This window comes from Misgurnus anguillicaudatus, chromosome 20 (genome assembly GCF_027580225.2).
Source record: "Misgurnus anguillicaudatus chromosome 20, ASM2758022v2, whole genome shotgun sequence".
Classification (NCBI taxonomy): Eukaryota; Metazoa; Chordata; class Actinopteri; order Cypriniformes; family Cobitidae; genus Misgurnus; species Misgurnus anguillicaudatus.
This window is the reverse complement of record NC_073356.2, coordinates 22,138,194-22,165,476: the sequence shown is the minus strand read 5'-3', so window position 1 is coordinate 22,165,476 and position 27,283 is coordinate 22,138,194. Positions and strand designations below refer to the sequence as shown.

General features: G+C 38.6%; 1 protein-coding gene across 5 annotated transcripts in view; it reads right to left on the bottom strand.

Annotated features, from left to right (window-relative positions):
* Window positions 1–20,549, bottom strand: part of LOC129455085 (potassium voltage-gated channel subfamily KQT member 4) — a 61,262-nt gene extending 40,713 nt beyond the window's left edge. For 2 of the 5 annotated variants that reach the window (XM_055219745.2, XM_055219744.2), the window contains exon 1: window positions 19,315–20,446. In XM_055219745.2, the coding sequence (XP_055075720.2) occupies window positions 19,315–19,616 (302 nt within the window). In that variant the 5' untranslated portion in view covers window positions 19,617–20,446. Of the gene's footprint in view, window positions 1–19,314 lie in introns of all 5 variants that reach the window. The other 3 variants (XM_055219747.2, XM_055219741.2, XM_055219742.2) reach the window with 3 other exon arrangements.
* Window positions 20,550–27,283: the final 6,734 nt, after the last annotated feature.

Sequence of the window (27,283 nt, the reverse complement as noted above, 5' to 3'; positions counted from 1 at the left end):
CAATAAATTATAAGTGAATCTATAAACATTTGTGAATTATGTGCCCACTAGACATAAATTCTTACTGTCATATATTAGCAGCAAACATACTTGACTACTTAAATAAAAGCCATTGGAAAGATACAGATTAATGTAATCGTCTTTAAACGTTACTCATAAATAACTGCAATACGTATTTAATACAGTTAATAAAAACTAAATACGATTATTTAGAGATTCAATAAAAATATTGACAGTTCATTTATTTTTTAAATGGGTCCTGGTGCAAACAATCAGGTTTGTGCATGCGAGTTCACTAGCATGCTCATACTCGCACAGCCCAAAACTCTTTGTGAAAGTAGCCGTGAAGCTAGCGCTTATAAATACCTCTCTGTATTATGAATCTGTGTTAGTCCTGTTGCTATGGTGAGGTTTCCCGACATGTTTATAGGACCTGCCATTATAAAATAAAGGGCCCTAACAACACTTAAGGGGGACATCATCAGCAACCAGCAGAGACTGAAGGCAGAGGTGGGGGTGTAAGGTTAGTCCTGTAATGTTGATTACTCTGAAAAGACGTAGACAGGGGTTCCCTATTAGGCTACACGTACTGTCTCTTTCTCTAATGTCTTTGTTTCTTCCTATTGCGTAACATTTAATGGGACAATTCTCTGAAAAAAAACAAGTTTACCCAACCCCATGTCCGTTCAATGTTGTAGTATCTTTCTCTTTTTAAAACACAAAATGAGATGTTAAGCTTAAAGGAATAGTCTACTCATTTTCAATATTAAAATATGTTATTACCTTAACTAAGAATTGTTGATACATCCCTCTATCATCTGTGAGCGTGCACGTAAGCGCTGGAGCACGCTGCGACGCTTCGATAGCATTTAGCTTAGCTCACTACATCATTGTTGTGTAAAACATAACCTAAGTTTGACTGTTCTCTTGTTTACAATGAAAGGATTCTGCAATACTATCCAGGTCTTCCATAAAAACAAAAACATTTTTAGCTTGGGACTTTAACTCTTTCCTCACCATTGACGAGTAAACTCGTCAATTAAGAGAAAACGCTTCCCGTCCAATGACAGGTTTTTTCCGGCAATCGGTATTTCCACTATTATCCACCAGGTGGTGCTCTTACCCAACTTATAAAACCCGGAAGTTGTCTCTTAGGGCAAACCGATCTCTATCAAGGCCCTGTCCCAAATGGCGCACTTCATGTGGACTTTCGGACTTTGGCCTTAAATTGTGCGTGCCTGCTTAGTCTACGAGTCCGTAAGGTGTCCCATCTGTCATTTTTACACTCCGAAGTGTGCTCATCAGCGCCCCCTTTGCACCCTTGATGCGGTCAACGCACTGCTGCAGGCTCTACGCACTTTATCAACCCAGAAATCCTTGCGAAATAGCAATCAGTCGACGGATGGGAGAAGTCACTCTGATAGGCAACTTCTCTTCCTATTTCCGGCATGACGCTCGAGTCTGTCCCAAAAGACTCCGGTGCGGTGCACCCTCGTGGACTCGCATTAAGGGTCCCTAAAGTCTGCACTAAGTCTTTCTTAAAAGTTGGTATTTTTGAGAAACCTACCCATATTTAAGAAGTGATAAAAAGAAAACAAATGAAGCAAAGGGTCTGTTTTTTATATGATATATTGTATGTTTATATATTTAAAGAAGAACAAGGCATTAAACTTTTGTGAAAATCATGAAAAATGCTGCCGCTGGCTGGCAACATTTTTTAAAAATGCTGGTGGGGAAAGAGTTAAAACACCATGGCCTTTCACTGAATTTAAAAATAACAAATCAAAACAAAAATAAACAGAGATCTGGAATTACACAATGTTGAGTAAATGATGACAACCACTTAAAAAACACTGTCTAAGTGTCAGAGACATAACAACATTACAAAATGTTGTGTGAAATGTATCTGATCATCAACACGACACATATAAAGCAGTATTGCTTTTACATTAATTTTGTCATTTTAACCCTTCTGGTGTGCAAGTGTCCAGTGTGGGTGAATATTCGGTAAGTTTCCATGATTCTGAGCCTCCATCACAACACTGTTTACCTCTGTGCTCGCTCACTTATAAACTGTGAATGACGTCTGTTACTAACACTGTGAATGCTCTGGAAATTTCTTGACTGGTTATGTCTTCATTTATGACTTAGATGTTTAATTACTTACCGCAAATTAAACATTAAGTCAAACAGACAGGTAATTTTTAAAACACTTAAATAAATAAAAAGATGAAAGCGCATAGGTTTTTCTAAAGCTCATGTACACACAGACACACACACCAGCATGCAAAAACATACACGCCTCCAACTTTAAACAGCTGTACGATTAAAAGAGTTTATAGGTCATGTGGACTCAAAAAGCATTTGAGGTTGCTGAGTGTGGCTTCCCGATCTTTCAACTTGATGTTTTAACATATCCTGTAATATTAACAGTTGTGCCAGGCAGAATGAGCAGATGTTTTACTCTCAATGACTCTTTGATATCCATATAAAATGCATGCCATTTGTGTTCCTCATATATAGTATCTTTAAAAGTTAGGAAAAACTTCCTATTTATACTTTTACCACATTACAAAACAATAGCATCCAAAATAAATGAAAACTTTATATTTATATATTTATTATATATTTATTATATATATTATATATTTATATTTTATCATCTGTATTGTATGGCATTTTATCAAGAAGCTTCTTAAGGTCCCACCCTAAGATGTTTTTTAAACAGTACTGAAGGGGTTCTGGGCTCTTATTGGCTGTTTTTTTAATATTCAATCTAAGTTATCCTTCTTAAAAATTTATATTAATAAATGTTTTTTAATAAAAGAAATGAATATTACCGACCCAAGTGTTGACGAACACTTTCAAAGCTTTTATTAGCAAGCTGTTAAAGGAACAAATGATTTGTAAATGATTTGATTTGTACTTTGTGCTTGATCTGTTTTTTGTTGTTGTTGTTTTTTGTTTTTAAAGGTGCAGTGTGTAACTTTAAGAAGAATCCATTGACGGAAATGCAATATAATATACCCAACTATATTATCAGTGGTGTATAAAGACCTTTCAATATGAACCATTATGTTTTTATTACCTTAAAATGAGCCGTTTTTATCTATATACACCGAGGGTCCCCTTACATGGAAGTCGCCATTTTGTGCCGCCATGTTTCTACAGAAGCCCTTAATGTACAAACTTTTTTTACTAAGTTGTCTCCGACGATGACATGGTTTTCCGGTGGCAACTACCGTAGCTTCTCTGTGTGTTTCAAAAACGAAGGGTGAGCAGTGGACTGAGCCATTGGTTGCAATTCGCAACCACACCACTAGATGCTGCTAAAAGTTACACACTGCACCTTTAAGAAGAATCCATTGACAGAAATGCAATATAAAATACATAACTATATTATCAAGACCTGTCAATATGAACCATTATGTGTTTATTACCTTAAAATGAGCCGTTTTTATCTATATACACAGAGGGTCCCCTTACATGGAAGTCGCCATTTTGTGCCGCCATGTTTCTACAGAAGCCCTTAACGGACAAACTTTGTTTACCAAGTTGTCTCTGACGATGATGTGTTTGTCCTATGGTGCCTAGCATAGCTTCACTACGCATTTCAAAAGTGAGGGATGAGCCGTGGACTGAGCTGTTGGGTGCAATTTGAAACCTCACCACTAGATGCCTCTAAAATTTACAGACTGCACCTTTAAATACTGTGCTGCTCACCTTGGCCAGGTCACTTCTGTAAAAGAGATTTTTCATCTCAGAAAGTTTTATCTGGTTGAATAAATGGAATAATAATAATAACTATAATAAAAATAACTATATTTTTGTCTACAAAAGTAACTTCAAACATTTAAGCACACATTCAGATGAAAAGTTTTTTAAGATCATGGGAAACATTTCAGTAAACCGTTTCCAAACTTACTGTACATACTGTGTAAAAACCATATGATTTTAACAATGAATAGCTGACAACTTATGTGTTAACTTTAATTATCTTTACAAATTCGTATTATCTTATAAAATTCTCTTTCTGTGAAGCACTTTGTCATTCATGACCTTTTTTAAGGGTCTGTTATGTACCCAGTTACCTTTTTGAACTGCATCCCAGTATGTCCAAAAATGTCTTCATTTAGTCTGAGATGCCAGAATGCAATTTATCAACTCAAACACTTAAAGTTTAAGATCCAACAAATACCTTCACGATGGCTCCTCCTAGCATGACATCACTGTTTTTGGCTTTAGGTTTGGATGGGAATAAATATGCGCCGTCTTTTGAACAATATATGAGCGAACTTTATTTCAGGACCAAAACAAACGCTGCGAACTTTAAACAACTGACATTCATTGTGAAAATGTTTGTGTAAACAGGATCAAATGCCAGACGTGTCTCTCAGCAATAATGTACGTACAGTACGATGGACAAAGCATTTGAAGCATCCTTCTTATGTTGATCCTCTGATGAACTATGATGCCCCTGCGTAAACCGATCTCTTATACACAAACAAACTACTTTACAAGTATGGCTGCACATGTGCAGTACGACTGCCTGACTGTGTCCACTAATATTTTAATTCCACTTCAAATAAGCCTTTGTTAAAAGCCAAAATACAGTAGCGTCAGACTCTGAGTCTAGCCTGGCAAAAATAACATTACATAAACAGAGATTAAAGCAGATTAGCAGCAAGGATCACGTTACACGCACAGCTATGCAGTTTTGGGTCTCCATGTCTATATTGCTGCTTTTGGACACAAGTTGAAACCCTTAACAGTCAGAGGGGATGTTACACATTGCGTATTTGATCTGAACTATAGGTCAATGAATCTGTTATTGCTTTACTGTTTATACTCTAGATATTCTGTTAAGCCAGACAGACTTTGTGATTCGACTGGCATTTACGTACTCGCTTATTTAATGTGGTAATTAATCACAGCGATTCACTGGAAAAAAATAACACTGACAAAACGCAGAATACACACAATCTTAACCCTGACTCGGCATTTATAAATTAACGCTCTAACACAAGACAAGAAGCTGAACAACATCTAAGCTCCCTGTTTGTCATTATCCTGGTAACCCAAAACCCATTGCACCTTATCCAGGGAGAGACAGGTCGTCCCGCGGGAAACATTTCTGCCCCGAAAGGAGAAATTAATACACCGCATCAGGACTTCTTCCCAAGCATTCTGTCACAAGGACGAAGCGGTGCATCATGATCCCTATTACTGCAACGTCTATTGCACCAGCAGCATCCATTTGCACTTCCTGCTTTCAATCTCTCATACGTCTTTATGGCATCTGTGATTGGCTGGTCAACATTTTTTTGATTCATGGTATGATTTTAATAATATTATTCATTTCAAAAACAGATAAAGATGACTGGCTGGCTGTGCTTTAAATAAATACATATGCTAAAAAGAGCTGTATGTAATGTATTGTTTTATTTATTAAAGGAATTTTCTATATAGGTTTGACTTGTCTCACTTTGACTTTTACACTGCATGGTATTGTGTTAGTGTACATTTTTATAAAATTAACGAATAATCTCCTGGAATCAGTGTAGACAAAAATGTTGTCTAAAAATACTCGAATATAAAATAGTACATTTAAATAATAAGCACATGTCTTGAAAGAGTTTCATCAGTTAAATTTCTGACTTTTGATTGCACACCTCTGCAAATTTGAGCGCAATCCAAGAATTTGCGTATATCTCTTCCAAATCTCTAACTGTACATTCACACAGGGCGCAAGTGTTAACGCTTGACGAAAGGCTTGTCTTAAGCGTGGCCAACACCCAATCACAGTGGCTGCAACACATACTCCGGTCTTCCATAAGCGTAATTGGCCGTCTCTGCCTAGGTTATTTGCACGTTATTTGTATGCGTTGGCGCTTGAAAAGTTGAGAAATGTTCAACTTCTGCCGCGAGCAACGGCACTGACTTTTTCAAAACAATTCCCCACATGTAATGACGGAGAATTAAAAGCTAGTTTACTATGAAAAACTGTTATCCAATCATAGCAGTGGCCATTTACTTTCAAATCTTCAATGCAGCCCGCCATCAAAACAGAGCTTTTCTCAAGCCACCTTCAAAACCAGGGTACCAAATTATTACTTATTGCTTTCAATGTAAAAAAAACCACACAAACGTCATAAGTCAACACATCCTCATCCCATGGCGTCAATATCTGACGACACTTGACCATGCGTCAATAGTTGACGCGGAGGCCGGAGGGTATACCTTTCGCGTCATTTTTTGACGAACTGGGGACTTCAACACTACCAGGTACGCGAAATTAAACAGTTGTCACCTGGCGTTGGGGTTAGGGTTAGGTTTGGGTAGGGATGTCATTATGTAAATCTAACCCTAAACCGAAGCGAAAATGGTAATAAAATAGGAAAGAGAATGCAACGGACTTAATAGTATTGAAGTCCCCAGTTCGTCAAAAAATGACGCGAAAGGTATACCCTCCGCGTCAACTATTGACGCATGGTCAAGTGTCGTCAAATATTGACGCCATGGGGTGAGACTGGGTTGCATAAGTAGAACTTAGGCAACAGTATAAAACAATAAAAACGGCCGATTCACTGCACCTTTAACATAGTATGGCTCTGTGACAATATGTTTTTTATTATTATTATAAAACAGTTAGTTCCTGTCCAGTGGGGACTCATGAGTCGTGACTGCTCAACCGAGGGGCGCTAATTTAAAATAAGTGTTCGGAGTGTCATGTGTGTGGTTCATTTTTCAAAATATGTGTTCTGCGCCTCGAGAGATCCTGTGTGCATCATGTCTTTTGTCAAAATAAGTGCCTGCTGCACACGCGTCAATACCGTTTTTGATAAAAGAGACGCTCACGTTCACAAAATACACGCAAGACACTCCCTTAACAGTTAACAGATTATGCGAGTATCTGGCAAATGCGAGCGTCTCTTTTATCATAAACCCTTTAGACGCGTCTGCAGCAAGCACTTATTTTGACAAGAGACGTGATGCACACAGGATCTCTTGATGCGCAGAACACATATTTTGAAATTACGAACCACACACATGACGGGCTACATACATGTGACGAACTTCGCATCAAGCGCTCTCAAAAAAAGAAGTCACCGGCCGCCACCGTTCCAGTCCTTGATTTTGATTGGTCAATAGTTGTGCTTTTCTGCATTTGCGTTGTGCTTAAAGGCGGAGTCCATGATGTTTGAAAGCCAATGTTGATATTTGAAATCACCTAAACAAACACGCCCCTACCCCAATAGAATCTGGACCTTTTGTTGATAGACCCGCCCCACACATACGCAACCCGGCATTTGATTTGATTGGCTATAAGTGTGTTTTGGTAGTCGGCCCGTCTTCTTTTCCAAACCGTTTTTCAAACATCGTGGACTCCGCCCTTAATACGAAAAAGCAGCCTCTCGTACCTTACTGCTTACTTAAAAATCTCTGTTTTACACATTTAAAGAGCACCAATTTCATTGCAAAAAAAAAACTTTCTTTTGTGTATTTGGTAAATACAATGTGTTTGCTTCAGTGTTATTTTCGTCAACAATGACGATAACAAGATGATTTGTTGACGCACCTTTTTTTATGACGATAACGCGACGATGACTAGCTAAAAATGGTTCTAAGGTGACGAAAACAAGACACTTTCGAGTTTTCGTTGACGAGACAAGCCGGAACAAACATGATTATAAGTCTGACGTTCACAATGCATGTCATTCCTGCCTATTTTGCGTGAAATCTGTCTGTTTTTATCTAAAAAGTATCAGCAATTCTGCCGCTTCCTATCCTTGTTTTGAGGTACGCCCACCACCTGGCTGCCGCCATGCCGCGCACGTGCACCAGATTTCACACAACAACAACACACCTGCGGCTGTGGCGAGTTCGAAGGACCGTAGCGGTGACACCAATAAACAGAAATGACGAGATGATTTTTGGACATACTTCCAGTATAATCCATCAGAAAGAAAAACGGAATGCATATTGGGAGACGAAAGTAAATGTGGCCACAAACTAGGTGGGAAGAATACCACCAACCTCAAGCGGCACCTGAAGGCTCATCACGCTGATATTTTTTTTTAAAGGTAACTAACAAGTCACGCTGTTTACATATCATATACATTCAATTTTACTCGACAATCGGCTTGTGACACTTAAAGCTTAAGGTTTTACATGTATCTACTTGTCAATCCTAAGCCCATTTCCAATACTTTTTAACCTAAATTAATTTGTTAAAGATTACTTTTTTACTTGACTAAAACCTTTTTGTGTTTTTGTCGACTAAAACTTTAGTCACTTTAAAAGTTAAAAAGTGACTAAAATGTGACTTAAACTAAAAAGCATTTTCATCCAAAAGACTAAGACGAAAATGGCTGCCAAAAACAACACTCGTTTGCGTGGTTTATAGTTAAAAAAAACATACATTTTTGTAGCTCCAGATTTCACTCTCTTCCTGAAACGCATGGATTTGAAAAGCGCTGTGTCCCTGATAGGCCAGCTAATCTGTACGTTGTGATTGGCCTGAATACCTCTGAAGTCAGACGGAAATGTGACGCTCCTTGCCATGTTTGAAAGATTCGGTCACAATGCAATGCTAACAGAAGTTAATTTACAGGCTGTGAGTCCGAAGCGGAATTATGATAATGTCGGTCTTCTCTACATCACCAATCCCCAACTGTTGCCTGTAATCCGTGTGTTTGTTGTAGTCCAAGAAAAGACATTTATATTGGAGATGATACCTTGCGTCATCGTTTACTTTCTGGTATGTACCTTTTGCATATAGTTAACATGTACTAAAACACACTTACACACCAAAGGAAATGTAAAAACGTGAATCAGACAACAGGTGCTCTTTAATATCAGGGAGTCCCTGCCCCGTGCCTCTCTCATCTCTGCCCCGAAAAAAACGTTGAAGACACCTGCTCTAAAGGATAAACACGTGTCATTGCTCATGTTGCCAGCTGTCCAAGCACGGATACATAAAATCTAAAAAAACACCCCTCTCACTCCACACACGCACACATAATACAGAATACGCTTTGCCATTTCCAGAATGTGACAGGGCACTGAATGAGACCCCATCATGCAGGCACACCCTACATGTGTGAGGTGTTATGGGAAGATATCTAGAGATGAGAAACAGACCCAAGCTGACAAATTTCACATATGTGACAACGCTGTCAAGAAGTACTGTGTTTACACAGATCTGCAGAAACGTAACTACCAGTTTCGCTTGAAAACGTCTTTTTAAACTGCTTAAACATTAACTTGTGAACCCTCCACTATCAAGTTTCTTTTAAATCACAGTGGCCCACTACACAGATCTAAATACAGTAAAAGTGAATAATCATCATAATCATTACTGTAAAGCCGATCACATTTTTTCTTAATTTAGCGTCAGCTTTTGGTTAATGTTATACGTGAAGCGAAAAATAAATACATTCTCTTCTGAACATCTTTCCACCGAGAATAAACCAATAATGAAGTCAATCAAAGCCTTAATAAAAGGTGTGAACTAATGCAGATAAGGCGCTCTGCATGCACCTCATTTAACTTAATCTGCTGAGCAACAGCTTTTGGTCTTTCAAAGAGAAAATAACACCATCCTCGTGAAACAGGATGCACCTTTGAGAGGTTCAGAGTCAAATGTTTTGCCATGTATTAAAATTAAAACGAAACAAAATGAAGCAATATGAGCAAAAACAAAATGAGGCATCTAATATCATTTCCAGCACTCGACTCGACCTGAGGCCACAGTCCACCCACGACTGCTAAATGTGCCCTCACATTAGTAGCACTCAGCAGTAGATTTTAAAGGCATTTCCTCTTCTTCCACCTAATTCACCTTATTTACAACTCAAATGGATGAATAGTCAGTGCTGAGTGGTATGGGCATGAGATGGAGCAGCGTGGCATGCGCTGTACAGTATCTTGAGCGTAAATTAAAGGTGGTGTGAGAGATAGAGATAATCAGTGCTGAAGCGTATTACGGGATGGGCGTTTAGGGCTAAATAAATATTGGGTATTTTTAATGAGGCAGAATTAACACACTTCACTGACGCTGACCAATAAAACAGGCTAATGGGAAACAAGCAACACTGCAATCATGTGCAGTTTAAAGAAAGACGCTGAGTTGAAAGTTACATTTCTGCCTATCCTGCCTTCCTATAGTACAGGTCTGGTCATTATTAAGCAAGAAACTTAATGTGCAAATTATACAAGAGGGTCTTATAATGTATAATGATGAACTTCTACAATATTTTTGGAGATGCAATCGTTTGAGGTTTGTTTACCTTATATGAATTTGCATGTTAAAAATTGATGAAAATTTTAAATTGTTTCATATATGCACATTTTAAGAGCTTTCCCATCTTGTAAACCAAACTAAGGAATCAGTCAGCTTATAGCAGCTTATAAGCACTACTGGTTTAGGCATTAAGTGAAATGTCTAGAAATATATTACTGTTCCTATCATAAATGTTAATCAGTGCATTTAACAGGGCTCCAAACTAAAATTTTTCACTAGGAGCACAGTGGCCCCCAACTGAAAATTTTAGGGGTGCAACCAGAAAATGTAGGGGCACACATTGTAAATCAACATGCTAACCAAATATTCACATTTCTACTAATTTTCACTGTATTACTAATAAATACTTTAATGATAGATGCAGAAAGCACAATGTGCTGTTTCAAATTCATTATCACATCACAAAAAAGATCAAATTTACTGGTTGCACATGTGCGACTGGATGTAAAATTCAGTGGCACACTCTGAAATTTTGGTGGCAGTCTGGAGCCTTGTTTAATATATAAATATATGGTATTTTGCTACAAATTTATTCATCATTTGTAAAAACAAGCCAAACAAAAGATGCAAAAATTGATAGGTTGCATGACATCAGGGTTCCCACACCTTAGTTAACTTCAAATTCAAGGACATTTTAAGGACTTTCCAGGTCCAATAAACTCAAATTCAAGGACTAAATGTGGGGACACATTTCAACATTGTGTTACCTTTTAAGATACATTATTACAGTTCCCTTTTGAGGGAATTCGTGCTGCGTCACTGCGGTGACACTTTGGGGATGCCTCCAGGGGTAAGTGCATCTGAATGTGTATATCAAATTCAACCAATGGTGAGGCTTAACGACAAAGACAGTGTGACGTGGGAGCCAGGAAGTATATCGTTATCTGAAATATTGACAAAGACGGCAATACAGAGACGCAGGAAGTATGGCAAGGGAGACGCAGTGTCTCGTTCCCTACTCAGGAAACAACAGTTACACACAAAACCAAAGATTCGCATACAGTTTAGCACGTGTGCTTAAAAAGTCGAGAATTTTAATGATATTTTCCTACACTACACAGGGAATAATATGGATTATTTTCCAGAAACCTCTTGCATAAAATAGATTCAAGCATTTTCAATGACCTGTATCTATGCATGTATATTTTCAAAAACTTCCCAGGGCCTTGAAATATTTCCCCCAGATTCACAAACTTTCAAGCTTTTTTAAGGACCCGTGGGAACCCTGATGACATATGCCCTTATGCAGAATAAACATAATTTTAAAGTGCACCTATTGCTAAGAACGTTATTTTGTGTATTTGGTATAATACAATGTGTTCGCGTGGTTTATGGTTTAAAAAACACATTATTTTCCACATTTTTGTAGATTTCAATCATCTTCCTGAAACGCACAGATTTTTTACAAAACTCATCCATTTGCAAAGCTCTGTCTCCCTGATTGGTCAGCTAATCTGTACATTGTGATTGGCCTGAATACCTCTGACGTCAGCCGGAAATGTGACACTCCTTACCATGTTTGAAAGATTAGGTTGCAGGAGATAACTTACAGGCTATAAGTCAAAGCAGGAGGAATTATGATAATGTCGATCTTGTCTACATCACCAATTCCAGGAAGTAAACTGTTGCCTACAATCCGTGTGTTTGTTATAGTCCAAGAAAAGAGATTTACGTTGGAAACGATAACTCGCGTCATCGTTTACTTTGTGGTTTCGTACCATTTGCATATCGTTAACATGTACCAATACACACTTACACACCAAAGGAAATGTTAAAACGTGAATCGGGCCATAGGTGCTCTTTAATATATTTCAGTGTTGGGCAAAGAATAATAAATCTGTTTTGGTATTGTGTTGTGTCTGCACCTAATGACCTGGATCCTGAAGCAATAGACAGCTACTGCTGTGAACACCATTTACTGTAGTAACTGGACATCATCCATCTTAGGCAGTTTGTCTTTCATTGCCGGATTTGTGTAAAGGGCTTTAGTGTGAAAGCTGCCATCCGTTTAAACCCTCCATCTATAAATAATGAGGACTTTATGTATGCTGTCATAAGCACATGTTGTAAAAGTTTGAAAGACGACGAGATATTTATTTAGCCGAATCAGGACATAGGTATGTCCCAAGTACAATGGGTAAAAATGGTATGGTGAGGTCAATGAGGAAAAACTATACATAGAAATCTAAAGATGGAAAATACAAGACTTGGTACAGTACTGTAAACATAGAAAGAGTCGGCGGCTAAAACCTAAAAAACATGAAATTTCCCTACTCTGCACTAAAAAGAACTAATAGCTACAGAAAACTGGAATTATGATTCAATGTATCACTCAGCACACTGTATCTTCACTGTCTTGCTTACTGGAAAAGTGTATGCCATCATTATGTTTAAAAGCCTGCTAAAGCATGTGTATTAAATCACAGCCTCGTCCAGAGGTGGATGGAATGGACTGTTTGTGGTTTGGCTGTGGCCTTAATGGTACGAAACTCTTGCACCAATACGAAATCCTTTAGATCACAAACAACCTGTGCAACTTTTGGTAGCACTGGTAACCAATGATCTTCCCACAGAGGAGGGTCCTTTCCCTATTGGATTTACGATCGATGTATAGTTTCTTTAAAAGCAAAAAATGCATTATTGAACAGAAGAACATCACTAAGCATTTCTCATGCACACGATTCCACTGCACGAGACTGTGTTTGTGCAGAGAGAGAGCGTGCATTTTTATTATATATTTATTTATTGAACCTGAAGTGATGTGCGCAGTCTTTTGAGCGACTGGACAAGCTGTTATTTCTGGCTGACTACTTCAAGTCAAAGAATTGGTAATACTGCAAAACATATTGAATCCTAAAGGAAATGAAAATGCAGTTTTGTTCACTTATTTCACCCTCATTGCATCTATTTCTCTCTTAAGTCTGCTTGATTTCAATTTTGCATTACAGTCAGTGGTGCTTATACAGCCAATACATGGCGTGTCATAAGTAAGCATTTTTTCTCTCCAAATTTCGCTAAATAAACACAAATTTCCAATGTTTTTTATATTGAATTTGAGTTTTGTACCGCTCCACTGCAATTAAATACATATTATAGTCCTAATGCCAATTTTCCTGCTAATTTTTTTTTTATCAAAAACACTATGAAAACCTCTCTGTCTCAACACCCTTATCGAATCAGACAGCCTTTAAAAAAATTAACAGCAAAAAAATTCTTTCTGTGTTTTTGAAGCTTTGATTGTGTTTACAGTGCGCAGTATAACATGTTCATATTTCACGTGTAAAAAAACGCTGTATTTTTCACACAATTTCCTTATCTGTATAGCGCTGTTTTCACTGTACTCAAAACGTGCTGATGTCTTCCTTGATCTATGAAGTCCCTCCTTCAGAAATACGTATCGAGTTCTGATTGTCTAGTTTGTTTATTGTGTTGTGATTCGATAGCAGCTTAGCTTGCCGTTAGCTTAGCTGGTGACTGATGTATTCCCGTGGGCGGAGTTTAGTCAAAAAACTGTTCTATTCATAGATATGTATAATAAGGGATAGATGTTTCGCCCGCGCTGCTGGCCAATTGACTGGAACGTCCGCATTTGGCGGCCATCTTACCACAGGCAGCTCGCTCACTCGTAGCATTGAGTTTTAATGGTGCAGGTACTTTCAAATGACCATAACTTGCCCAATTTTCAAACGTCCAAGATGTACCTATGACACTGCATACTTATACTATGAGCGAGCTGCCTGTGGTAAGATGGCCGCCAGGTGATGACGTTAGAGACTCTGCTGTAACACATCTAGCCTTTATTATACATATCTATGGTTCTACTGACATCATTAAAGCAGGAAGTAGAGAGCTGTAGTCCAAACCGCCCATTCGCTGTAGGCTTTGAAAGGGGAGTTATGTTAAAGAAAATATATCGCATGGCAGTGAACTTTGAGCTTTATCATTTTACATGTATTATTTATGCTATTATTGCAACATAACACACTAACTAGGGTTTAAAAAATGCGATCAGAAAATCGTGACGTTTAAATCATCTTGATGTTCATAATCATTGCGAATATTTGATTTAGACTTATTACCAAACCGCATTACTGTCCAAAGTAATGTATAGTTGGAAGCGTGGTTTGGTGGCTGTATGGGAGTTAAAATGTTTCTCACTTTCTCTGATGGTCCCCTCTGAAGGGTACAGTACTGTTTAACAACCATCTTAACCTTTAAGAACCTCCTTGTAAAAAGTCTTGTGTTCAGGCCTGTTGTGCCAAAGGTCATCTCTGGCCTTCTAAACTTTCAGTTGCATCCCTGGCATGTAAATTATATACACGCACATCTGACCCCATCTATCACAAATGTCAAGCCAACAGTCTGCACATATCGCCATGCCCTAACTCTTTGTCAAGACATCTTAATCCGGGCAAAAGACTGTATGGGTCTAAATGCAATAAATGTGTAAATGGCAATCTTTTACAGGCTGCCGGCCACTTGCGAAGAACTTCCTACAAGGTCAAAGGTGCTTTTAGTGTGCTATGCAACGGCTCCATTTCACAACATAGGAATTTGTCAGTGGCACGTTTCCGGGAAGAGCAGCAGGTGTTCCTTTTGTCCCTCTCTTAATGACTTTTCCAGTGCTGAAGCTTTATTCAAAACATCAACAATCTGAGGTCACGCCCTGGCGTTTATAGAGGATGTGCTTATACCATCTGAAGTGCTATTTTAATAAAAGACAACATGTGTTCACAAATCTAGCATTATTTTCCCACACTGGTCTTTGTTGTTTTAGTGCCCTGTTTACTTAAGACGCATTCAAGTCATGTAATGGCACAAACCTTCCCAAACATCTGTCCTTTAGACTACTGCAATTTGGCATACTTTACTGCACGGTAAAAATTATGTCAAATCAACATATATTTTTATGTTACTTTAACTTAACAAATTATGTTAAATAATTTCACCTTGTTTTTAAAAGTTATGTCAACTTATCACAAATCAAACTTTAGAATATTAAGTGGAATTGACTTGCAAAAGTTGTTTTAACTTTGGGTGGCCATTTGTGCCAGTTCCGCTGGACACATCCCAAACATGTTTTCGGGTTCGTTCTCCGGAAGTCGCGTTGCTCGACCGCATACGTCATCGAGGTTCTCACATTTCAGTTAAAATACATTAGAAAATTAAGATTTATTTGTTTTAAGACATACAATCATAGTAGTTTCATTCTTACCTTGAAATGTGACGGTTGCTTTTCTGAAATTAAACCTGAAATATTAAACCTTGATGACGTGTGCGTTCGACCGGCGCGGCTTCCGGGGGGCGGGCCCGGGGGCATGTTCGGGACGTGTCCGGCGGAGCTGGCACGAATGGCCACCCTATTTTAACTTCATGCTACTTTTTTGTACAGTGTGGGACAGTACAGGAATGTTCCACAGTAATTCAAACACCAGAATCAGATCTTTAAAATGACGTAAATGCAATACTCTGCCCTGTGCATCTGGACGTATGCCCGGTTATAATGCTTTTTTTCTATGCATTTAGTGCCGGGAAAACTGTGGGTGGTTACTGAATAAGAGACAGCAGGCGAAAACTGCGCAACAGTTCAGCAAATTCACCTCTATGTCAAGCTGGTGGAAAAGCAGCACCGCAGCACACTTCACTACAACCCTGCCAAAACTTCGGCACCCTCAGAGAAACACATTGCCTCCAGCTGCCATGCCGGGCAGAGCTAATTAAGCGATCAAGACATTAAACCCTTGTTTAATTGCAGTCTCTATTTAATGATCAATGTGATACTTTATATCCCTGAGCATGCAGTATGGATCTAATCCACAGATGATTTTTCATATCAGTGCAGGGAATATACAAAAGCCAATTCAAGAGTTTAAGAGACACCTAAAGTGATTCATTATCATGTATAGAGAACAAATAATCACATGCAAAACATCTGGTCTGGCAACATTTTATCCAGTTAGGCTGACATCCAAACTCACATATATATATAGGGGCGATATATCCTAGTCCCAGACTAAGTTTTTGAGCAGACTTATTTTAAAAACATCTAAACATATATGTGCCATTGTTTTGTTTCAAGATGCACACCTGTATTGTTTATTTTTAAGTATTGTTTGTAAAAACTACTTAAATGGCCTAACTAAGGCCTAGTCCTGGATTAATCTAAACTCTGTCTGGGAAGCCGCGCCATAGTATATAGGCAAATCCCTTACATTAGTGCCATTTACAGAATACAGATCATTCATACACCACATGGCCAGGCTCTAATAAAAATCAAAAGAGAGAATTAGACACCGTGTCTGAAACTTGAGAGTTTGAAATGAGACATAACCTTCAGGTACTCTCAATAAATCCTTGATTGTTTTTAAAGTGCTGGAAAGAGCCAATATTACTAGAGATGCTTTTAATCTAAATCCTTAACATATTGGGGTGTTTTCCCGTACAGGGCTTATCCTAGTCCCAGACTAAAATACATGTTTGAACTGCCTTAAAGGGGCCATGGCATGAAAATCTTACTTTTTCCATGTTTAAGTGCTATGATTGGGTCCCCAGTGCTTCTATCAACCTAGAAAATGTGAAAAAGATCAACCAAGTAACTTAGTTTTGGTAAACCATTCTCTACAAGCACATGAGAAAATATGTCGTTGAAATTTGGCTCTCTTTATGATGTCATAAGGAGCTCTTATTATACTAATACCGCCCTTAATCTGCACTATCCAATCACAGCACTGCCATTTAGTGCAGAGAAAGAGAGAGAGAGAGAGAGAGAGAGAAAATAATTCACAGCACAATTGAGTTTCAATTGTAACAAACCGCTCATTTGCATTTTAAAGGACACACCCAAAACGGCACATTTTTGCACACGCCTAGAAAGTGTCAACTTTAACATGTTATAATAAATTATCTGTGGGGTATTTGTGGCTAAAACTTCACATATGTGCTCTGGGGACACCAAAAATTTATTTGACATCTTAAAAAAAGTCTTGTGCCATGGCCCCTTTAATTTGAAAACACCTGGCACTGACATATCTTAACATATATCAGTGCCAGTTTTGTCTCACGATGCACACCAGGATTGTTTTTTGTAATGTATGATTGTTAAAACTACTTAAATTTTCTAATATAACTTTTTAAATTACTTTAATTGGTATTTAAACTTACATTTATTCTTTAAAGTGAGAAAATTTAAGTTGAAAAAAATGTTTTAGCAATTTGTTAAATTATTCCAACTAGCTGACAGATATGCTGTTTGAAGTCTTTGTAAATTTATTTGATGTGTACATAGATCTTAGTATGTGGATGAGAGAGAGAAGGCGAGAGAATTAAATGTGATGTAAACAAATAGTGGCAGTGGCTTAGAGACCGTTACACTTGTTTAAACTACACTGAAGCACGCCAGGATCAGGGGTCTTCCCATCAGACTTAAAACTTTTAAAATATCCTACTATGTAGCATAAAAAAGTTGCTGGGCCTACGCTTAGTAAGTGAACTTTAGGGAGCATCCAACTTTCAATCCCACATTTGTGTTAAAGTTGAAGTTTGGTATTTCAGCATCACTAGTGTCGCAAATGAACTTGCAAAAACTAAGATCCTTTTAAAACAGGTTTCCTGAACATTCATCCCATCTTCCATCGGTAAGACAAACAGATAGCCCTGCCCCAAGTGAAGCCCTGATGTTGTATAATAAGTAGTTAAGTTGTGGGGATTGAACAAAAAGTATTTTACCATTTAAAAACCTTTAAGGATTGTTTGTTTGTTTAAGTTGTGCGATAACAAATTGTTTTGGAACTTGCAGTTAGATTGGGCGTGAAAACGAAATGTTCTCATTACGAGTCGTTCTGATTGGGTCTGTGTTGTGGTTTTGAATGAAAGAGATGAGTGATGGTGGAGGTATGAGAGACGCAGATAAGCTTCTCTGTTTGGGGAAAGAATTGAAAAAAGGGAATGGAACAGATGCCTATCTCTCCAACCATAATGAATCCACCGAAGAAAATATGTTAATCATAACTGATTTAAAAAGCTGTGGATCACCATAACTACAATTTCAGACGTCTATTAAAGGACCTACATGCATTTGACAGATGCTTCTATCCAAAGTGACTTACAGTGTATTTAAGGTACACCAGGGGTCACCAACGTGGTGCCCGCGGGCACCAGGTAGCCCGCACAGAGTCTGTGAGGTGCCCGCCAAAGCACATTCTATTAATAGTCTCAACTGTAATATTTATTCATGACATATTTTTTTATATTAGCTTGGCTTGGTTTACGTATGTTACAATTTTAAACAATACTAAAACATATAAACAAGTCAAATAAAATAAAATAACAAGTAAAACAAAAAAGTTTTAAGTAGACTATATCAAAAAGTAGCCCTCCAGATTGTTTTATACATTGTGGTAGCCCTTACTCATAAAAAGGTTGGAGACCCCTGAGGTACACAGTAACAATTTAGGGGTGTCTGGTCAGTCAGGTCAACTGTAACGTCTGACAAGTCGAGTACAGTTTTATATATATATACAGTCCTATTTTTTTACTGAATAATTCTGTAAGTTAATCATTAATAACAGCACATCTGGTTGATGCTTTATCTATAAAAAAATTCAATAACCTAAAAAAAGTTTTTAGTTTTAAATACGCCACTTATGTTATGATTGTTAGTGGGGTTTAACACACAGAGTTAAACCCATAAATCATATTTAAACAAACTCGATTAGTTGAAAGGCAACATGGGACTTTAATGCAATTGTGAGAGATGATAATCATACTTGATGTTGAAATGATGTTTACTGTGTAGGGTCAGCAAATATCTCGACTCGTTTACAATTACAGACTGTCACTGACTCCAGCAGGTAAGCTCGCGGCAGGTGCCCCATTCAACCACGAGCCATTAGTGTGACCAAATTACATGTAGACACTTAATGTTCCGATGTCTTAATAGTTCCTGCTTTCTAAAAGCTCGTGTACCTCAAACAACATGCATTTCATAAGTCTGTGTGTGGGTGACTTACATGAAGGCGTGATAGATGAATGCCCATCCTCTGGGTCTCTCCAGCACGTTGTACAGGCAGTTTTGTAACTTTCTGTAGCTTTTGCTAGAGGCAGAAGGGGTCGCCCTGGGTCCCGGTGGTACAGGCAGCGGTGTGCCCAGTAAACCGGTGCGATGAGATGGGTGAGCCCGCTCTGGGGATGATGGCTCGCTTCTTTCTGTATGAACAGCCGTGAGAGCCACAAACTCAACCCGCCTGTCGTCATTGTTGGCGGGGGGGACGAGCATCCTAATGCCTCCGTTATTAGACGGACTGCCTAACATAACTGCGTTCACGCGCGCTAAACTGATGCAACATTAACACTAAACTCGTGCACTTTTCCGAACAAATCATAAAATCATTATTGTTATTATTAAATACTATAAAAAGAGTCTCTTTTAAATCATTCAAAAAGTTAACAAGCTTTTAACATCGTGCACGTGAACAAGCGCCGAACAGTTATTCATGAAAAGACTCGGACTTTTGTTAATAATAAAGGCGCGTCAACATATTACTGTTAATGTAATCTCAGCTAAAAGTCCAGTACAGCCTTTATACAACATTTATAAAAACATTTAAGCTTTTTCTGTGGCATCTTAAATCGCGCTTCATGGTGAGCCACTATAGTAAGCATTATGTAAATGACTCAAAAGTTTTGAAACACACCCGGCGTAATAAACAACCCCGACACGTCCCATAACTCAAGTTTTCCTGATGAAAACTGTCCAGAGACACAATACGAACGTTTAAAAGTGAGCGGCGTGCCCCTCGGTTCTCCTCTCGTGCCCCCTCCAGAGCGCAGAGCTGGTTCCGGTTCTTTGGGGAGGAGCAGAGCGCGTCCGTGAGAGATGAATCTAAAGTCGTGTCTGTGGTTCGGTCATTTTAAGACTGTCCCCGAAGTCCGTGTCAGATTATGGAGTCCGGTAAAGGTGCGCGACGGAGCGAGCGCGTACTGCGCGGAGCCCTACGTTGATCAAAGTGAGCGCGAGACGCACGGGATAGAGGGAGGGATGGCTGGCACCGCCACCAAATTTAGCTGTAAGGATTATGTTTTGTGTTTTCCCTCAGGGTCACATCGTTTCTGAGCTTTTTCTATTGAGATTTACAGCACAAGTGGTGAATATAAGATGGGCATTGGTGTTTGGTTTAGTTTAGGGGTATTTGTTTTTAGCATCCGTATCTGCGTGTACACATTAAAAACATTTACCCAACTATATGGCTGATGTGCACTTCATGCACTCAGTTATATTCAGAGAAATAATGAAAGGGCCATCTTGTTGATGTCAAGGCCAAGATTAACTCTCTCTAGAACAGGTGCTGGGGATGTGCTGAACAATGTTTTAAGCTCTGGACCAAACTGAGCATGTGCATCAGTAAATGTCAACATTATTTGCATGCGTCACCTCACTATAAAAGCAATAATAAGTCTATTGTGCTAAACTATGGTAAAATAAGTTTGAGAATTAATGTGTAAGTTATGTGGTGTTGATGGAGTGGATTGTGGCAGCTTTGGATGGGAGATGAGGGACGACAACAATCAATATCTTGCATTTAGATTATGTGATTTTATGCAAGCCGTCCTAATGGCTTCTGCTGCCGTTATATGCAATGCTTTAGAGCAACTATGAAATGCATTAGTCTTCTGCCTCTTAAGCCATGTGCTTTATTCCCTGGGCACTCTGGTGCAACTCCTGCATCACTCTTTGGTGGTGAACCCCATGATTACATGAACACTAGAGAACATTTTATACATAACACTGCTAATAATACCCTAAGGAAACATGATGGTAAACAAATTATTTACTTAATTAATTCATTAACATTTGGTTTACTTATCCATTCATTACTCCGGAGATATTACAAAAGCAAAGAATTACCAATATTCAAGTGACTTTGTCATAGTATTTTTTTAATACTATAGTGTGCTTGGTGCTTCAAAGGATCTTTACAGCGATGCCACATTCTAAATAATGCTGACACTAACCCCAGTTCAAAAAATTAAAAAAATCTATTATTTTGGATAAGACAAAGTAAAGAGTTGCAAAATTAATAAAGATGCAGCTTGAAACACTGCAAATAATAAAAGCCAGAATGTAAAAATAAAGAAACTGAACCACACAGGGTCACTGTGATCTACACGCACCTAAAGGATTATTAGGAACACCATACTAATACTGTGTTTGACCCCCTTTCGCCTTCAGAACTGCCTTAATTTTACGTGGCATTTATTCAACAAGCTTTGTTTAGAAATGCTGGCCCATATTGATAGGATAGCATCTTGCAGTTGATGGAGATTTGTGGGATGCACATCCAGTGCACGAAGCTCCCGTTCCACCACATCCCAAAGATGCTCTATTGGGTTGAGATCTGGTGACTGTGGGGGCCATTTTAGTATACAGTGAACTCATTGTCATGTTCAAGAAACTAATTTGAAATGATTCGGGCTTTGTGACATGGTGCATTATCCTGCTGGAAGTAGTCATCAGAGGATGGGTACATGGTGGTCATAAGGGATGGACATGGTCAGAAACAATGCTCAGGTAGGCCGTGGCATTTAAACGATGCCACTGCCATGTTCAGGTTGCATTCATGTCCTCACAAGTACTTTCAAATTTGAATGTGAAATACAGTTGTTTTGCGATCCATAGGTCATCCAATTCATCTTCCTTGCACTTAAGAGTACTTTGCTGAAAAATCAAATTATGCAAACAAACTGGTATTTCTGAATGGCCTAAGGTGGGGATCAGTGGTAGCCAGTGACTTCTTTTTCGAGGGTGCACAATGCAAAGCTTGTTTCGACATATATGTAGCCCATCATGTGTGTTGCTCGTCATTTCAAAATATGTGTTTTTTGCGTCATGTGAACCATGTGCATCATGCATTTTGTCAAAATAAGTGCCTGCTGCACATGCGTCTAAAGGGTTTATGATAAAACTGATGCTCGCATTTGCCAGATACTCACTTAATCTCATGTGTAATTAAAGTTTAGTTTTAAGTGAGTGTTTTTTTCGTATTTTGAGAATGCGAGTGTTTCTTTAATCATAAACCCTTTTGACGCGTATTTCGAATACATATTTTAAATTTGCGCCCCTCGGAAGAGAAGTCACTGGCCGCCACTGGTATTTGATGAATGTATAATACAGTACATGCTGAAAGCATTCGGTCAATATCATTATCTCATTTTTGATGAAGGTGGCATTTAGCAGCTTTTGCATCTTAGCTCTCCTAAAGGACAAGTTCGGTATTTTACACTTAAAGCCCTGTTTTCAGATTGTTTATGATGAAATAGAACGGTTTTGACTGAAATTTGGACATATAGGTGCACTGGAACAATCCTTCCTAAAATGCATTAAACTTTCGCTTACAAAGACGTGAAACTCTGATATGCTCACACAAAAATTGCTGCAAAAGATCCAGCCCAGTTGGTGGCGATAATCCACCTTTGCCAATTGCAAGAATACAAACAAAGTTCCCGGCGCGGAGTAATACTGTACCTCACAGCACATCTAATACAAGTCAATGGAGTTGGACAAAAACTACGATAAAACCTGTTGAAAAGCATCTTTTGCAGGGATTTTTGTGTGAGCATATCAGTGAACACCCCTGACCACTCGGTGAGTTTCACGTCTTTGTAAACGAAAGTTTAATGCATTTTAGGAAGGATTGTTCCAGTGCACCTGTGGACCCATTGTGGAGGTGGGGGGGTCATACAACAAACACCCGAAAATTCTTGGGCCAGCATCATATGTCCAAATTTCAGTCAAAACCGTTCTATTTCATCATAAACAACCTGAAAACAGGGCTTTGGGTGTGAAGTACCGAACTTGTCCTTAAAAAAATTTAGGAATATAAAATTTTTCTAAAATCTTCCGATCTATGTGCACTTTTTGATAACACTGAGCTTTCCGGGATGTGAGTAGTACACACATCTTGTGTAAGTATTTATATGTAAAGACATGACAACATCAAGTTATCAGCTTTACACATTTCAACATTTTATAAGCTGTAAGGCTACAACTGCAGGCAGCCTCATTGGATTTATTTTTAAAGTTTAACAGAAGAAAATCAATCATTCCTGGCCTGCACGCTCACAAACAAAACAGAGCCCTAACTCCAGCAATTAACACACAGACAAAGTAAAACATAACAGTCCCAAACCTCCAGCCCAGCAGAATCTTGATGACATGCAGCAGCTGGACTCAGAGAAGTGCACACATTTCTCTGAAGTGCCAAATGTCACTGCTGAGACAAATCTATTGAAACACATAAACAACTTCTCGTTTTCCTTTGGCGCATGGGGTGCAAACAGACAACAAATGTGGTGAAGCAATATGAGAAAACACTGAGCTCTTTACATATAAATATGCACACATGACACATTCACTCACGTCTCAAAAAAAAAACATGACTGTAGAGCAGCAGAGGGACGTTAGACGAATGTAAAAATACACACGCATCAGCAAACACTGCTTAGACCTCAGGTCCTCATTTCCGCTTTGATCAGTTGAAACCACAAGTTGTGAGCAATGTGTTTCCCACACCAAAAAATACTTACAGCTTTATAGATCTTTCATTTTGAAAACTTTTTTATTAACATGTACAAGATTTTACTTTGGTTATCAGTTAAAAGAAAATAGTTTTATATACATTTTTTTTAAAAGAAATAACAAAAAGAAAATTTTGCCTTGCCAATGTATATGTTTATAACTATTTATACCACAGGGCGTAGTGATATTACGCACTGCCTGAAACTGTCCCCTTGGTAACTTTCAATAGCAGGGGACTATTTTCGGGCACTGCGTAATATCACTACGCCTCCTGCAGCCATGTTACGGCAGCAAAGTCCTTGATTATTACATCAGAATGAGAGTATAGTTCCTAGACATATCTGCCTAGAAAATCACAAATTTTAATTTTCCGTCGGTCTTAGTGCACGATGTAACAACAGAAGAGTCAAGTTTTAAATATAAAAAATATTAAAACTTTTTAGTTATTTTTTAGCGCGATGCTAATGGTCTAATCCGATTCAATGGAGTGTGCTAAGCTATGCTAAAAGTGCTAGCACAAGACCCGGAGATCAGCTGAATGGATTCCAAAACGGTAAAAATCAAATGTTTAACTCTAGGGGAGCTGGAAAATGAGCATATTTTCAAAAAAAGTGAAATGTTCACTCAAAACCATGTCATACTCAAAACCAAACACTGAGACGGTGCAGATGTCTTAAAAAATCGTATGTGCCTCCCCTAAACTAACAATCAAAAATTACAAACAACTCATTGCAAATCCATTACTTCCTTCTCCAAAATGATGTCATTAATGTACTGCAGAGCAGAGGCTGGAACAGTGGCACAGTTGTATCTTCTGCTAAGCAAGAGGGGCTGGTGTGTTTCCAAAACTTGGAATGAAAGAAACCTTTTGAAAGACCTGTGAGGGTTGAACAAGTTCAACATACACCGTTTTCCCACCTAGAGAAAAGGTCTTTTGTAAGTAACTTACCAAAGAGCACATCCTTATCCACCTTATGTCTAAACTATTGCTCACACAGCAATGGAGCATTGCAATTTGGTACTGGGTGCATTTGATGTCCGATAGAACCGTTCTCTAGTTCCTGCCCTCACGTGTCACTTTGTGGCAGTCTGACCCGGCTTCAATCCCCCAGACGCTATAGCTTTTAAAAGCACGAGTATGAAAGTTCAATACTGCGGCTCCACCTGAACAGCACTGAGGTACGTCTACTAGAGCTGACGGGTGCTGTTTATACTCTCTGACCAGAACGATTCATAATGCTTTTTTCAGAACGAATGGGTCAGTCATTCACTGATTTACTGATTTAAAAAATGAAGAACAGTGAAAACACAGGCTAATCCTTATAATTCAGGGCTATTGAAATTCCAGTACAGAGTCCAACAGTTTAATCCAATAGCTTTTCAGCTGAATTTACCTAAAGGTGGGGGCGCATGATTAAAAAAAAATACTTTGGGAGTCGGGCTGAGGACCAAAACACACTTGTAGTAGCCAATCAGCAGTAACGGGCATGTCTGCTAACCAACATCATTGCCTGGGTTGCGTATATGTGGGGCGGGTCGACCAAAAGAAGGTCCAGATTCTTTTGGGGTAGGGGTGTGTTTAGGTGATTTCAAATATCAACATTGGCTTTCAGAGATCATGCACCCCGCCTTTAAAGGGACACTCCTCTTTTTTTTTAAATATGCTCATTTTCAGCTCCCCTAGAGTTAAACATTTGATTTTTACCGTTTTGGAATCCATTCAGCTGATCTCCGGTTCTGGCGGTACCAATCTTAGCAAAGCTTAGCATAATCCATTGAATCTGATTAGACCATTAGCATCGCACAAAGAAATAGCCAAAGAGTTTCCATATTTTTTCCTGTTTAAAACTTGACTCTTCTGTAGTTACATCGTGTACTAAGACTGACGGAAAATTAAAAGTTTTGATTTTCTAGGCAGATATGGCTAGGAACTATACTCTCATTCTGGCGTAATAATAAAGAACTTTGCTGCTGTAACATGGCTTCAGAAGGAGCAATGATATTACACAGCGCTTGAAAAATAGTCCCCTGCTATTGAAAGTAACCAAGGGGACTATTTTCGGGCAGTGCGTAATATCATTGCAGCTGCTGCAGCAGTGTTGCTAATTCCGCTTATTATAAGCGACTTTTGGCTTGCTTTTCTGTAAAGTCGCTTACAAATATTGGTAGTCGTGGGTCGCGTTATTTTGGGCTTGTTTCTAAAGTATAGTTGCTTATTTGGGCTTGATCCCAGCTCCATAATAAGTTGTCAATCAGATATTTTCTATATGTTATTTAAACGTAGGAGTTTGTCTAGCCTGTTCTCTCCATCGCTCCCCTTTTCCCATACAAACAGGAGACACCAGTTTTTCCCACCCACACCTGTTTCTAATTGGCTTTGACCCAGATGGCAACGAGTACTAGCCAATCAGAGTCAGTGAGTGATGTAAACTTTAAATTAATGCACGAGTTGCGGCTGATGTTGACTGACTGGACTGTAGGAGAGTTTTTTGGAGGAACAAATGCCTGGGACAAAGTGGGAAAAGACTTGGAGAAAGGAGAAAGAGAAAGGAGTAAAAGAATGGATTTAACCTGTCGTGTGGGACGACTCAAAAAGTCGCTTGTTTTGGGCTTGTTTTCACAGGCCTGGTTGCTTATTTGTCTCGCGAGATCTGGCAACACTGTGCTGCAGCCATGTTACAGCAGCAAAGTCCTTGATTATTACGCCAGAATGAGAGTATAGTCCATAGCCATGTCTGCCTAGAAAATCGCAGCTTTTAATTTTCTGTCGGCCTTAGTACACAATGTAACCACAGAAGGGTCAAGTTTTAAATAGGAAAAATATCAAAACTCTTTGATTATTTTTAAGCACGATGCTAATGGTCTAATCAGATTCAATGGATTATGCTAAGCTTTGCTGAAAGTGGTATCACCAGACACGGAGATCAGCTGAATGGATTCCAAAACGGTAAAAATCAAATGTTAAACTTTTGGGCAGCTGGAAAATTAGCATATTTTTAAAAAAAGTGGAGTGTCCCTTTAAAGAAACGTAAACAGCTGTTTATAGATCTACACAATATTAGTTAAAATATTTACATTTACGCATTTGGCAGATCTAGACTTACATTGTGTTCAAGCAATACATTATTTTATCAGTATGCCTATGTGTGTTTCCTAAGAATCGAAATCACAACATTTACACTGAGAACGCATTGCTCTACCCAATGAGCTACAGGAACACTGTACTCTTTATAATGTAATATGAAAGGCAAAAGACAAGCAATCTAATATCTGAATCTGAAAAAGTTTGAGAGCCACTGGCCTAGACAAACAAAGTTGATAAATCCAAGTCATGCCTGGATTAAGCACCGATATCCACCAGGTCCCATTTTTCAAATTTTAGGAATCAACCAACACTCATTAAT